Genomic DNA, 14,278 nt, shown 5'->3' on the forward strand with positions numbered 1-14,278 from the left:
TAGAAAACATTGCCACATTATGAATCAAAAAATCCTGCAAAGACAATCCAATCAGAACTGTTGAGCATCTGGAATCTTACATCAGACAAGAATGGGACAACATTCCTCTCCCAAAATTCCAGTAATTGATCTCACTTTCCAGACATTTACAGACTGTTGTACTAAGAGGGGATACTACGCAATGGTAGACATGGCCCTGTCCCAAAATTGAGTTTTGTTGCTGCCATCAATTTCTAAATAAGTTATTTTTAAAATGTGGAACGTTCAACTTCTGATCTGTGTTCTGTTGTGAATAAAATGTTTATAAGAGATTTCCAAATTGTTGCATTCTTGGTTTGTTTTTTATTTACATTTTATTGAGCTTCTAAACTTTCTCGGTTGCCCCACTAGACGACACATAAAATCATAGGTTATATGCTGCTGGAACCAGGAGGTTGACACTAGAATTGCAGTTAAAGGGAACCTGTCACCAGTATTTTTCATGTCTGAACAAAGACTAGCACCTTTAGCCGCGCCTGTGCTACTTTCCATTAAGGTCCATATGATCCCCTGACTATCCCTGTATACCCCCAAAAAGCTTTTTAAATTATCCCGCACTCTGTGTAAATCCTGACAGTCCGGTCTGATGGGCGTCCTCTGGATGTGGCGCCCATCCTTCCTCTCTGCTGTTGATCGCCATCCTCTTGCTTTGATTGACTTGGATGACTCCTGCTCACCAATCGAAACCACGCGTCTGCGCAGACATCACTGGCTCGCCCATGGGCACTTTGTTCTGCCCTACTATGAGCAGACACTAAAACTTAAGTGTGCATTTGTTATTCATGTCGCTGGGTGAAATCTAACGCTTATGCAGAGACTTTACCGGCTCGCGCATGTGCACTTAGGGCAGAGCAAAGTGTGCATGCTTGAGCCAGCAATGGCTCTGCGCAGGCTCTAGATTTAGCCCGGTCACGTGGGTGATGCAGGAGGAGTCATGAACTTTAATCAAAGCAAGAAGACTGCGAGTAGTGGAGAGGAGGGATGGATGCAGTACCAAGAATGTCCTTCGGACTGGACCCTCAGGATTTACATAGAGCCCGAGAGAATTTAAAAAGGTTTTTGGGGGGGGGGGCATTGGCGGTTGTACACTAGATGTGTTGGAGGAGTATTGTTGTGACAGCAGTGCTAATAATTAGGAGCAGCTGTTTAGCGCTCTATGTACTTGTTCAATACTGATTATTCTGTGAACCAAGGGATATGGTTGTCCTTGTCCTGTCTTTCTCATCTCCAACAGCTCTATCACATTCAGTTGGACAACCCCAACTGAATGTGAAGAGGCAGAAATAAAAAAAAAAAAAATAAATAAAACTTTTGGTCCCATTGAAGAACAACTAGACTCTGCTCTCCTGATGCACTTGCCTCAACTTTCAAAGGGGACAGCACTTGACATCTCCAAATTCTGTTTAGGGGTGCTGTTCAATGGTTTGTAGTGTTTGAGTTTATTTTGGGGGGTTTTAAAACGTACGCACAAAGCATGCTACATTAGACATTGCATGTATAGGATAGAATCGCAACAAATGTAGATTCTAAGGTAGCCTGAATGGCATTTGTTATTGCATGCGCAAAGCTTTGCTATGTGCAGTAGAGGTGTAGCGGACGTGTGCTGCCTCATTACAGTAGTTCCTATCAGAACGCGTGGAAGAGATCCGTCATGTACCCATTTAGCTGCAGAATGTCTTATCTGTAAGAGAAGTGTGCAAAATCTTCTAAAATGTCACAACCAATTTTTCTGTAGTGCATTTGTTTAACAAGTGTTTTATGTCTTATTTTTCCTTCAGCCACCATTTACTGGTGAAAACCGTAAAAAGACGATTGACAAAATTCTTAAGTGTAAACTTAACTTGCCCCCCTACCTCACCCAAGAAGCCAGGGATTTACTGAAAAAGGTATGTACCTGGATTTCCACAACCGCATCTGATTGAAATTCACATTATGGGCGCCTTCTCATCTTTTTTACAAGCATTCGTTCTGTTTTTTTTTTTTTTTTTTGCCTTATGACATTTTTGAAGATGTATACAGTTTGAAAATAATTCTGTAATCCAAAAAGTGCTTTGTATGTGGACTTCCCACCCTACTATTCAGTTTAATATCTGATGGTGTTTTTGAACAAAATGAAACCTCTTTGAATACCCTGAAAAACAATTTAAAGAGAGCCAACCACCAAGATTTTGTGATATGCGCCAAGGCCAGTGCCATACTGGCACTAAGATGCTGAATCCAGGCATACCTGTTTGTAGAAGGATCCGATTCTTGGGTGATCAAATATCGTAAATCAAAGTTGCTGAAATGCACTGCACTTCGATGGATGCAACGGAGGTGGGCCTTTGTAGGTTGGCTCCTTAGTGTTTATTTCTCCGGCATGCTCCTGGCTTGCCTCCTTTTTTTTTTTTTTAATTTGAATATCGTGCTGTACCGCCATTGCTGTTGTCGGTGACTACCGTATTTTTCGGACTATAAGACGCACCGGACTATAAGACGCACCCTGGTTTTAGAGGAGGAAAATAGGAAAATAAAACTTTAAGCAAAAAAATGTGGTCATGACACACTGTTATGGGGCGAGGATCTGCTGCTGACACTGTTATGGGAGGTAATGTCCCCAAATTCTCTACTAAGGTAACTTATCCTGGTAATGATCCTCCTGCCTTGTATATCATCCTGCTCATATACCCCCATCCTGCTCATATACCCCCATCCTATTGATATACCCTCCATCCATCCTGCACTCCTGCACATATACCCTCCATTCATCCTGCTCATATTCCCCCATCCTGCTCATATACCCCCATCCTGCTCATATACCCCCATCCTGTTCATATACCCCCATCCTGTTCATATACCCCCATCCTGTTCATATACCCCCATCCTGCTCATATACCCCCATCCTGTTCATATACCCCCATCCTGTTCATATACCACCATCCTGTTCATATACCCCCATCCTGTTCATATACCCCCATCCTGTTCATATACCCCCATCCTGTTCATATACCCCCATCCTGTTCATATACCCCCATCCTGTTCATATACCCCCATCCTGTTCATATACCCCCATCCTGTTCATATACCCCCATCCTGTTCATATACCCCCATCCTGTTCATATACCCCCATCCTGTTCATATACCCCCATCCTGTTCATATACCCCCATCCTGTTCATATACCCCCATCCTGTTCATATACCCCCATCCTGTTCATATACCCCCATCCTGTTCATATACCCCCATCCTGCTCATATACCCCCATCCTGCTCATATACCCCCATCCTGCTCCTATACCCCCATCCTGTTAATATACCCCCCCATCCTGTTAATATACCCCCCCATCCTGTTCATATACCCCCCCATCCTGTTCATATACCCCCCCATCCTGTTCATATACCCCCCCATCCTGTTCATATACCCCCATCTTGCTCATATACCCCCATCCTGCTCATATACCCCCATCCTGCTCATATACCCCCATCCTGCTCATATACCCCCATCCTGCTCATATACCCCCATCCTGCTCATATACCCCCATCCTGCTCATATACCCCCATCCTGCTCATATACCCCCATCCTGCTCATATACCCCCATCCTGCTCATATACCCACATCCTGCTCATATACCCCCATCCTGTTCATATACCCCCATCCTATTGATATACCCTCCATCCATCCTGCTCCTATTCCCCCATCCTGTTCATATACTCCCACCCTGCTTATATACTCCCATCCTGCTTATATACTCCCATCCTGCTCATATACTCCCATCCTGCTCATATACTCCCATCCTGTTCATATACCCCATCCTGTTCATATACCCCCATCCTGTTCATATACCCCCATCCTGTTCATATACCCCCATCCTGTTCATATACCCCCATCCTGTTCATATACCCCCATCCTGCTCATATACCCCCATCCTGCTCATATACCCCCATCCTGCTCATATACCCCCATCCTGCTCATATACCCCCATCCTGCTCATATACCCCCATCCTGCTCATATACCCCCATCCTGCTCATATACCCCCATCCTGCTCATATACCCACATCCTGCTCATATACCCCCATCCTGTTCATATACCCCCATCCTATTGATATACCCTCCATCCATCCTGCTCCTATTCCCCCATCCTGTTCATATACTCCCACCCTGCTTATATACTCCCATCCTGCTCATATACTCCCATCCTGCTCATATACTCCCATCCTGTTCATATACCCCATCCTGTTCATATACCCCCCCATCCTGTTCATATACCCCCCATCCATCCTGCTCATATACTCCCATCCTGCTCATATACCCCCCATCCTGTTCATATACCCCCCATCCTGTTCATATACCCCCCATCCTGTTCATATACCCCCCATCCTGTTCATATACTCCCATCCTGCTATATGCCCCCATCGTGCCCCTGGTATATGGCCTGTATCCTATAGCACAGAGAAAAAAAACGAACGTTTATACTCACCTTTTCCTCACTCCCTGCAGCCGATCATCTTCCTCTCTGCACCACTGACCTGTGTGTGTGGAGCCGTCCCCCTGCAGCACGCGATGTCTTCATGTCTGTGCCGGTCAGCTGATCAGCACAGATCAGCTGACCGGCACATACAGGAAGACATTGCGTGCTGCAGGGGGACGGCTCCACACATGGGGACGGGTGAGTGTACTGATTCACTGCACCTCGCGCTGATAATGACGTGCGGGAAGCAGTGAATACAGTCGCATATGATCACTCCAGGCTGTAATTGCCAGGGGTGATCATGTGGGCCGGCTCTTTACTATGCGCGCGTCCCCGCTCGTCCTCCCACCCACCTGTCAGCGCCGGCTTCTGCGCTGAGAGATGGGCGGGAGGATGGGCGTGCATATGTAATGAGCGGGCCCACGTGGTCACAGCAGGCTGCTACAGCCTGCTCGTGCCCCCGATGACCCGCTCCACCGCAGCACCTCATTCCCCGCAGCCACAGTCAGACCATAAGTCGCACCCCCAACTTTCCCCCAACATTTGGGGGGGAAAAAAGTGCGTCTTATGGTCCGAAAAATACGGTAGTGTGCTTTGCCACAGTAATTCTGTCTTCATTAAAATGGTGCTGGAGTCTGTGCATGTGCCTACCGCGATTTCCAGCACATTTTATTGACTAAACTGCCGTGAAGACGATGAATGGCAGGGGCGCATGAACAGATATAAACAAAAAAAACAGCGCAAGTTCCGATGCCTCTTGTGAACTTCACCGCAGTGTTTCAACAAGATGGCGCCGGAGATCGTGGTACGTGCGTGCGTAGACTCCGGCGCTATTTTAATGAAGACAGAATTATTGTGGCAATGCGCATGCGCTGTCAACAGCAATGGCAGCGCAATATTCAAATAAAGAAAATGGGGCAAGCCAGGACGCCGCCGCAGGGAGAATAAACACAGACTTGCCCAGTTGCTTCCGTTAATCAAAGTGCAGTGCATTTTTGCAAATTTGATTAAAGATATTTCTGCTACCAAGCATCGGATCTTTCTAAAACAGGTATGCCTGGATTCAGCATCTTACTGCCTGTATGGCATTGCCTTTAGTTCATGTCGCAAAATCCTGCTGGTTGGTTCTCTTTAAAGACCATTCCTGTATTGATGTTGGAGGTGAAATCCAACAATTAGGGCCTCCATCAATGAGCCAGAGCAGAAAGAGCGGCACAGCTCCTATTCTTGCTGACTGGATCTGTCCTTGTATTACATAAGCAGCCATTCCTGTGAAGGCTAGCCGTATAATATTACACTTTCCCTACAGCAGCGGCTGGAATAGAAGCTCCTGGCTCACCAACATTTCCCACAATAAAATGTATGATCACTTAGCAGATCGCTGCACTGCTCGCAATGTTGTTGATGAAACACCCCTTAAAATCCAGCCTATGTGCACACGCTGCGTTTTTTGACGCTGCGTTTTTGTGCGTTTTTGGCCGCTAAAAACGCACCTGCGGCAAAAACGCATGCGTTTTTGCCGCGATTTGGTGTGTCTTTTGGCTGCGTTTTGCTGTGTTTTTGATCTCTGCGTTTTTCCAATGCATTGCATGGGGGGAAAACGCAGGAAAGAATTGACATGTCCATATTTTTTTTTTTTAAGCTCAAAAACGCAGCTTAACCCCTTCAGCCCCGGGGCACTTTCCATTTTTGCGTTTTTGTTTTTTGCTCCCCTTCTTCCGAGAGCCGTAACTTTTTTTATTTTTCCGTCAATCTTGCCATATGAGGGCTTGTTTTTTTGCGGGACAAGTTGTACTTTTAAATGAAACCATAAGTTTTACCATATGGTGTACTGGAAAACAGCAAAAAAATTCCAAATACGGAAAAATTGCAAAAAAAAGTGTGATGCACAATAGTTTTTGGGATGTTTTATTCACGGTGTTCCCTATATGGTAAAACTGATGTCGGTGTGATGCCTGAGGTCGGTGCGAGTTTGTAGACACCAAACATGTATAGGTTTACTTGTATCTAAGGGGTTAAAAAAAATTCAAGTTTGGCCAATAAAAGTGGCGCACGTTTTGCGCCATTTTCCGAAACACGTAGCGTTCTTATTTTTTGGGATCTATGTCTCAGTGACGGCTTATTTTTTGCGTCTCGAGCTGACGTTTCTAATTGTACCATTTTTGCACAGATGCTACGTTTTGATCGCCTGTTATTGCATTTTGCATAAAACTTGCGGCGTCCAAAAAACGTAATTTTGGCGTCTGGAATTTTTTGCCACTACGCCGTTTACCAATCAGATTAATTGATTTTATATTTTGATCGGGCATCTCTGAACGCGGCGATACTAAATATGTGTATATTTATTTTTTAACCCTTTAATTTTCAATGGGGGGAAAGGTGGGTGATTTGAACTTTTAGGTTTTTTTTTTTTTATTTTTTAAGTTTTTTTTTACTTTTTTTTTTTTTTTTTTTTTTTTTTTTTACTAGTCCCCCTAGGGGGCTATAGCGATCAGCAATCCGATCGCTATTATCTATCTGCTGATCACAGCTATACAGCTGTAAACAGCAGATACAGTCACTTTCTTTTTCCCTCTGTTCCGTGCCGAGGGAAAACGAAAGTGAAACATCATAGCTGCAGGCGTCATCACATGACCCTGTGCGACGATGGCAACCACCGATAGTCACGTGATCACGCACGTGACTTCCGGTGGGGGCGGCGGTAAGTAAAAAACATGGCCGCGCGCATTTAGATCTTGCTGCCAGACTTTGGCAGCAAGATTTAAGGGGTTAATGGCCGCGGGTGGAAGCAATTCCACCCGCGGCTAGCAGGCACACGTCGGCTGTTGAAAACAGCTGATGTGTGCCGACCGCTGCCTGCCCGCGACAGGGGGCGGGGCTTAACGGGACACGCTCCATGACGGATATATCCGTCCATGGTCGTGAAGGGGTTAAAAAAAAAAGTTGTGTGTGGACAGCAAAAATGAAAACTCATAGACTTTGCTGGGGAAGCAAAGTCATGCAGTTTTGAGGCCAAAAACGCACCCGAAAAACGCCGCGAAAAACGCACTGTGTGAACTTACCCTAAAAGAGTTCTCTCAGCTGTGCCATTGAGGTCTGAGCAATGTAATCTAGAATGATATGGCAGAAGTGCAGAATGAACATTTGTTTCCGCTCAGCTTTGCTTTCTCTCAAGGCCACATGTTCAGCCATTAATTAAAATGTCAATGTTTATTTTAAACTACCTTTACCCTTTAAACTAGCTCTTCCAAGAATTGTTTTATTCCCTTAACCAGTCTAAATATGTATATCATTCTAGCACAATAAAATTCTTTGATTGCCGTTTTTCCTTGTGTCTAACATTGTTCCAGTCCTCTTTCCACTCATGAGACTGAAATGTCGCTGGATCACACTGGGATTTATGTGTGAGACAGAAGTTGTTGTTACAATGTTAAGCCTATGGCGTCTCCTACTCATGCTTAAAGGGACTGTATCGTCAGAAAAAAAAAAAAATTAAATACCTGAAAAAATGTAAAGTAATATTTTAATGTTTTGTTTAAATATTATTTTCTTTTTTTAATTGAGCAAAATGTAAAAAAAAAAATTAAAAAGTTTAATATTTTCCACTGTTAAAGACTAGGGGGAGCAGCTTCTGAAATTTTACAGAAATCCCACTGTAGGAAAAAGCTCACGTTACAGCTTGCAGTAAAGTGGGCGGAGTCTGCTCTCCTGTGTGTGGTGGCATGCCTCCACCTCCCAATCTGAGTGTTTACAAAGGATAACTGAGAATGACATGTAGGGACACAATGCACAGCCATTTTGTTGGTTACCAGAAATGTCTAGTGTGTCACCAAGGACAGCAGGAGTATCACCCAGGCTAGGATTAGATACACGGCTCAGCAGACTGTATCACACAGGAGAGGATTAGATACACAGCTCAGCAGACAGTATCACACAGGAGAGGATTAGATACACGGCTCAGCAGACAGTATCACACAGGCTAGAATTAGATACACGGCTCAGCAGACAGTATCACCCAGGCTAGGATTAGATACACGACTCAGCAGACAATATCACACAGGCTAGGATTAGATACACGGCTCAGCAGACAGTATCACACAGGCTAGGATTAGATACACGGCCGTGCAGACCGCATCAACCAGGACAGGATTAGATACACGGCCGTGCACACAGCATCACCCAGGACAGGATTAGATACACGGCCGTGCAGACCGCATCACCCAGGACAGGATTAGATACACGGCCGTGCACACAGCATCACCCAGGACAGGATTAGATACACGGCCGTGCACACAGCATCACCCAGGAGAGGATTAGATACACGGCCGTGCAGACCGCATCAACCAGGACAGGATTAGATACACGGCCGTGCAGACCGCATCACCCAGGACAGGATTAGATACACGGCCGTGCACACAGCATCACCCAGGACAGGATTAGATACACGGCCGTGCACACAGCATCACCCAGGAGAGGATTAGATACACGGCCGTGCACACAGCATCACCCAGGAGAGGATTAGATACACGGCCGTGCAGACCGCATCACCCAGGAGAGGATTAGATACACGGCCGTGCACACAGCATCACCCAGGACAGAATTAGATACACAGCTCAGCAGACAGCATCACCCAGGACAGGATTAGATACTGTCTGATGAGCTGTGTATCTAATCCTGTCCTGGGTGATGCTGTGTGCACGGCCGTGTATCTAATCCTGTCCTGGGTGATGCGGTCTGCTGAGCTGTGTATCACCCAAGAGAGGATTAGATACACGGCTCAGCAGATAGTATCAAACAGGAGAGGATAATACACAGCCGTGCAGACAGCATCAGCAGCGGTACTCGCATGCAGTGGGGCAAGGGCACACACATACACAGCAGCGGCGAGCAGAGCGGTGGCTGGGGAGAGCGGAGGGAGGAAGTGTCATCGGAGACGGGAACGGCGAGGGGGAGGGGCGGCACTAGCGGGGGCTGAGGAGAGCGAAGGGATGGGGTGTCAGCGGAGACGGGAACGGCGAGGGGGAGGGGCGGCACTAGCGGGGGCTGAGGAGAGCGAAGGGATGGGGTGTCAGCGGAGACGGGAACGGCGAGGGGCGGCACTAGCGGTAGCAGTAGCGGGGGCTGGGGAGAGCGGAGGGAGGCGGTGTCATCGGTAACGGGGGCAGGGGAGGGGAGGCGGCCTGTACTCACACATCCCGGCGGTTGACAGGGGTGAAGTGGAGCAAACAGCATACGCTGTGAGCTCCACGATGATGGCGGCTGAACTCCTCCCTCTGCTGTGATCTGGACAGCCCAGGGGGCGCATCCAGGTCACAGCATACGCCCACTGTAATGCTACACATAGGGTCGGATAGCGACCACTATTCTCTATGCACAGGGGCTGCCATAAAGGAGTGTGTAACTGTCGTTACACACACCGCAAATCCAACATGGCCCCCAGTGCATACAGTAAAATTAGAATAGCAGAAAAAGTAAATAAGCTACGATTTTCATTTTGTATTAGAAATACTTGGTTTCAGAATCACTATTTTTAATACAAAAATAAAAAAACGCAATACTGTCCCTTTAATGGCGTACATTGCAAAGGTGACTTCCGGCTCTCACATAAAGCAGAGTGTTATCTAGCCAGGCAGGATTCCAATGAGTGAGAATGCGGCTGGAGCAGCACGGGGAGAGCGATTAGTGAGTGTATTATTACACTACATTACATACTCATTTAGATCGGTATAGGGAATAAAAAACGAGTGTTTCTTTAAGGACAGGTCTATTACAGACTTTCTGGGCCACGCAATTTATTGTAGATTTTTTTTTTATTTATTTATTTTTATCACTGCTTTCCGAGATTTTGTGTTTTGCCGTATCTATATATAAAAGTTTGTGTAACAAGTTGTAGTTTAATGGTAACATCTATAGATGCGCATCATTTATTAAATAAGGGCATCTTCAAACACCGTTGCCATTTTTTCTTACAAACATCTTACCATGTTAAATAAAGGTTGCATACTTCTTACCAAAACCTTGACTCGTCCCTAGTCTTTAGTTGCTGCTTGCAATACTAGCCATGATATCTGAAAAGTTACACAGCTGATATCAGCGGTTTCTCTATTATCACTCGCGATCTTCCTGACATAATTGTGCTCTTTTCCTTTTCTGGAAGCTGCTAAAAAGAAACGCTGCCTCACGCCTTGGAGCTGGTATTGGTGATGCTGGAGATGTCCAGGTGAAAAAAAAAAAAATTTGTTTTACTACTAAAGGGCTCTGAAAAGAGAGACTGCAATTGAATTTTGGTCAATGAGCATACCTTTTCAGAATTGTAAGGTGTATAGCTGACCCTGTAAATTGTGTATATATTATAGAGGAGTATTGCTCTTTCCCGGACACATGCTTCATTTACCCTTATTTTTCAAAAGCCTGAAAGTCTGTGTTTTTAACCCCTTCACGACTTATGATATACTAGTACGTCACAGGTCATGTGACTTTCATACGGGCTCGCACGTTGAGCCCGCATCTTTCCCTGCTTCTGTCAGCTGATATGTGCCTCAAACAGTGGCGGGTGGATTGTAGTTCCACCTGCCGCTGTTAATTCCCGCTGTCCAGTGAGACTTAACACTTTAGCCGGCATGGAGTGCATCATTCCCCACTCCCATCGGTGGCCCAGTACTGATACCCTACTCTGTATAGCACAAGCAATCAGATGATCGCAGCTTCAAGTCCCAAAAAAAAAAACGTGAAGAGAAAAAAGTTGTTAAATTTGAACCCCACTCCCCCCCCCACCCCCAAAAAAAAGTTCAAATCACCCCCCTTTTGCCTCATTGAAAATTAAAACAATAGATACTCATATTTGGTATTGTTGCATTCAGAAATTTCTGATCTATCAAAATATAAAATAAATTAATCTGATCGGTCAACAGCAGAATGGGGGAAAAAAAATCCCAGAATTATATTTTTTTTTCTTTACCACTGTAACATTGCAATAAGAGACAATCAAAACATTTCATCTACCCAAAAATGGTATTTGTAAAATCAACAGCTCAGGGCACGAAAACCAAGCTTTCACACAGCCCCAGGTCCCAAAAAATGAGAATGGTACAGTTCTTAAAAAATGACAACAAAAGCACCTTTTTTTTTTTTTTTTAATAAAAATTTCTTTTCACCAATTTTATATTAAAAAAAAAAAACTATACATTTGGTATCTACAAACTTTTACTGGCCTGGGGAATCATACTGCCAGGTCACTTTTACCACATAGTGAACATGGTAAATACAAAAAAACAATTGTTTTTTTTGTATTTACCAGGGCTGTGCGAATGGTAAGTGCGTATGCACGGGATCTCCAGGAGCTGACGGTGACGTCGTTCATGTAAATCCTTGGTATCACATCTACAGGGACGTGATACCACAGAAGACATGCAAACTCCCACGGGGCGAAGCGACGCCCTGGGGTCTAGTGTCTGATCAGTGAAATAGGGAACATGTAAGTTATAAAACTTTTTTTTTTTATACATTCATATGACACAATATTACAACACAGGGATGGGTAGGAAGGGGTTTCTAGGCCACATATCATCCTGCTTGCAGGTTAGAACACATAAGGGACTTGACAGGTTTCCTTTAAGAGAAGCCTGGGAAAGTAGGATGAACCAATTTGTGTGCAGAATGCTTACTATTAATAACCTAAAACCATAATAAAGATAAACAGATTAGAAAAGTTGCTAAAAATATACATTCCCTTTTAATGTCTACATTTTTGTTTTAGGCTCATCCATTTTTCAGACACATTAATTGGGAAGATCTCTTGGCGCGAAAGGTGGAACCTCCCTTTAAACCACTCTTGGTAAGTTGTAAATAAAGGGTTTTATTTAAATATTTATGAAGACAAATAGTTTCTGTATATAAATAATGCAAAATGCTTAACTGTGTACCAATGAATATAACCTTTCCCAACAAAGGACATATTTCATCCTCTGTTGGGTTGTCGTTTATGTAGAAGGGTCAGGAGATGAGACCAAACTATACCCAGCAGATGCCAGTTGAGTTATGCATTGGGCCTTTGTAACAGCAATGTCTAGAGCTTGCTTTGATAATGGCATTTCAATAGTTAAACGGCAACAGTTAAATTACGCTAATACCGGGTGCTGATGGCTTTTTGGCTGCCATGGTTGTCCTCCTGTGAAGCACAGGCTTTATAGGAGAACATCACTTTCTCCATATACTTCAATACAGTTATATTCCAGTATGTAGAACACAGGTTGCAGTCTTTCATGGGGACTAAAAATAAAGTACAAAGACAGCAACGTTTTTAGATTTATGAAATTCGAATCGCCCTCTATTCCCCTCCTATTAAAAATGCATATTTGGTTGGTATTGGGGCGTTCGTAAAAGTCCAATCTGTCTATATAATATTGATTTAACCGGACCAATACATGCTGTAAAGGGGAAAAAAAACCAAGATTGGCAAGGGCAGAATGTCAATCTTTAGATTGCATTAGTGCCGTCTGTTCCTTATGTACATGCTTTTTTTTTCTGTAAAGCAATCTGAGGAAGATGTGAGCCAGTTTGATTCAAAGTTTACACGGCAGACCCCTGTAGACAGTCCAGATGACGCCACTCTCAGTGAAAGTGCCAACCAAGTATTTTTGGTAAGTTAACCCTTGTGAATGGCTCGTTTTGTCTTGAGCAATATTTCCCCCCACCCTGTTACCCCAACATTTTGAAAGTAAATTATTTCACCCAAGCTTTAGAATACAAGGCATTTTTGATTAGAACACTTTCTGAAGAATCTTAAGCTTTAAAATTGCTCATTTCTTTCCCAGTTATGTATGTAAATGTTTTTAGCTAGATTGATTAGTTTGCTGACCCTTCTTTACTCTGTCTCTCCAGTAGGCCTTTCATGATTTTGAACCTGCAGCTTACACACTATACGTAGCATTGGCTTGCACAACATAAAATATATACTCCTGGCCCCGTGTGCATTTGTAATTTTTAGTTAACACATCAATTTATAAGAAAAAAAAGACAGAGTATCTGTTTACATGTCTGATAACCATCTGGTTGTAAACCCCAGGGATTTACCTATGTGGCTCCTTCTGTACTTGAAAGTGTAAAAGAGAAGTTTTCTTTTGAACCAAAAATTCGGTCTCCTCGTCGATTCATTGGAAGCCCAAGGACACCTGTGAGGTAATTTGTTTTTTTGTTCTAGTATCTCTTGCTCATTAGTTAATTTAGTCTTAACCAAGGCCCTCATTTCAGATTACCATCCTGTATCACCTAAAAGGATTTCCTTGGGTAACAGGAAAAATGACAGCTTTAGTAAGGGGTACTTCTCACATAGCGAGATCGCTGCTGAGTCACGGTTTTTGTGACGCACCAGTGACCTCATTAGCGATCTCGCTGTGTGTGACACTGAGCAGCGATCTGGCCCGTGCTGTGAGATCGCTGCTCGTTACACACAGTGCTGGTTCATTTTTTTGACGTTATTCTCCCGCTGTGAAGCACACATCGCTGTGTGAGACAGCGAGAGAGCAACGATCTGAATTGTGCAGGGAGGCGGCGTCTGGCAGCCTGCGGTAAGCTGTAACCAAGGTAAATATCAAGTAACCAAGCGAAGTGATTTGCTTGATTACCCGATATTTACCTTGGTTACTAGTGTCCACTGCTCTCACGCTGCCAGTGCTGGCTCCCTGCACACGTAGCCAGAGTACACATCGGGTAAATAAGCAAAGCGGTTTGCTTATTAACCCAATGTGTACTCTGGCTAGGAGTGCAGGGAGCCAGCGCTAAGCAGTGTGCGCTG

At 44.4% G+C, this 14,278-nt stretch overlaps 1 protein-coding gene across 1 annotated transcript in view; it reads left to right on the plus strand.

The window, feature by feature from the left end:
- RPS6KB1 (ribosomal protein S6 kinase B1) overlaps window positions 1–14,278 on the plus strand; it is a 176,001-nt gene that overhangs the window by 147,261 nt on the left and 14,462 nt on the right. Inside the window, exons 10-14 of the mRNA XM_075336232.1 lie at window positions 1,818–1,925; window positions 10,643–10,705; window positions 12,242–12,319; window positions 13,017–13,124; window positions 13,550–13,662. Of these exons, the coding sequence (XP_075192347.1) occupies window positions 1,818–1,925; window positions 10,643–10,705; window positions 12,242–12,319; window positions 13,017–13,124; window positions 13,550–13,662 (470 nt within the window). The remainder of the gene's footprint in view (window positions 1–1,817; window positions 1,926–10,642; window positions 10,706–12,241; window positions 12,320–13,016; window positions 13,125–13,549; window positions 13,663–14,278) is intronic.

Source organism: Anomaloglossus baeobatrachus, chromosome 2 (assembly GCF_048569485.1).
Source record: "Anomaloglossus baeobatrachus isolate aAnoBae1 chromosome 2, aAnoBae1.hap1, whole genome shotgun sequence".
Taxonomy (NCBI): Eukaryota; Metazoa; Chordata; class Amphibia; order Anura; family Aromobatidae; genus Anomaloglossus; species Anomaloglossus baeobatrachus.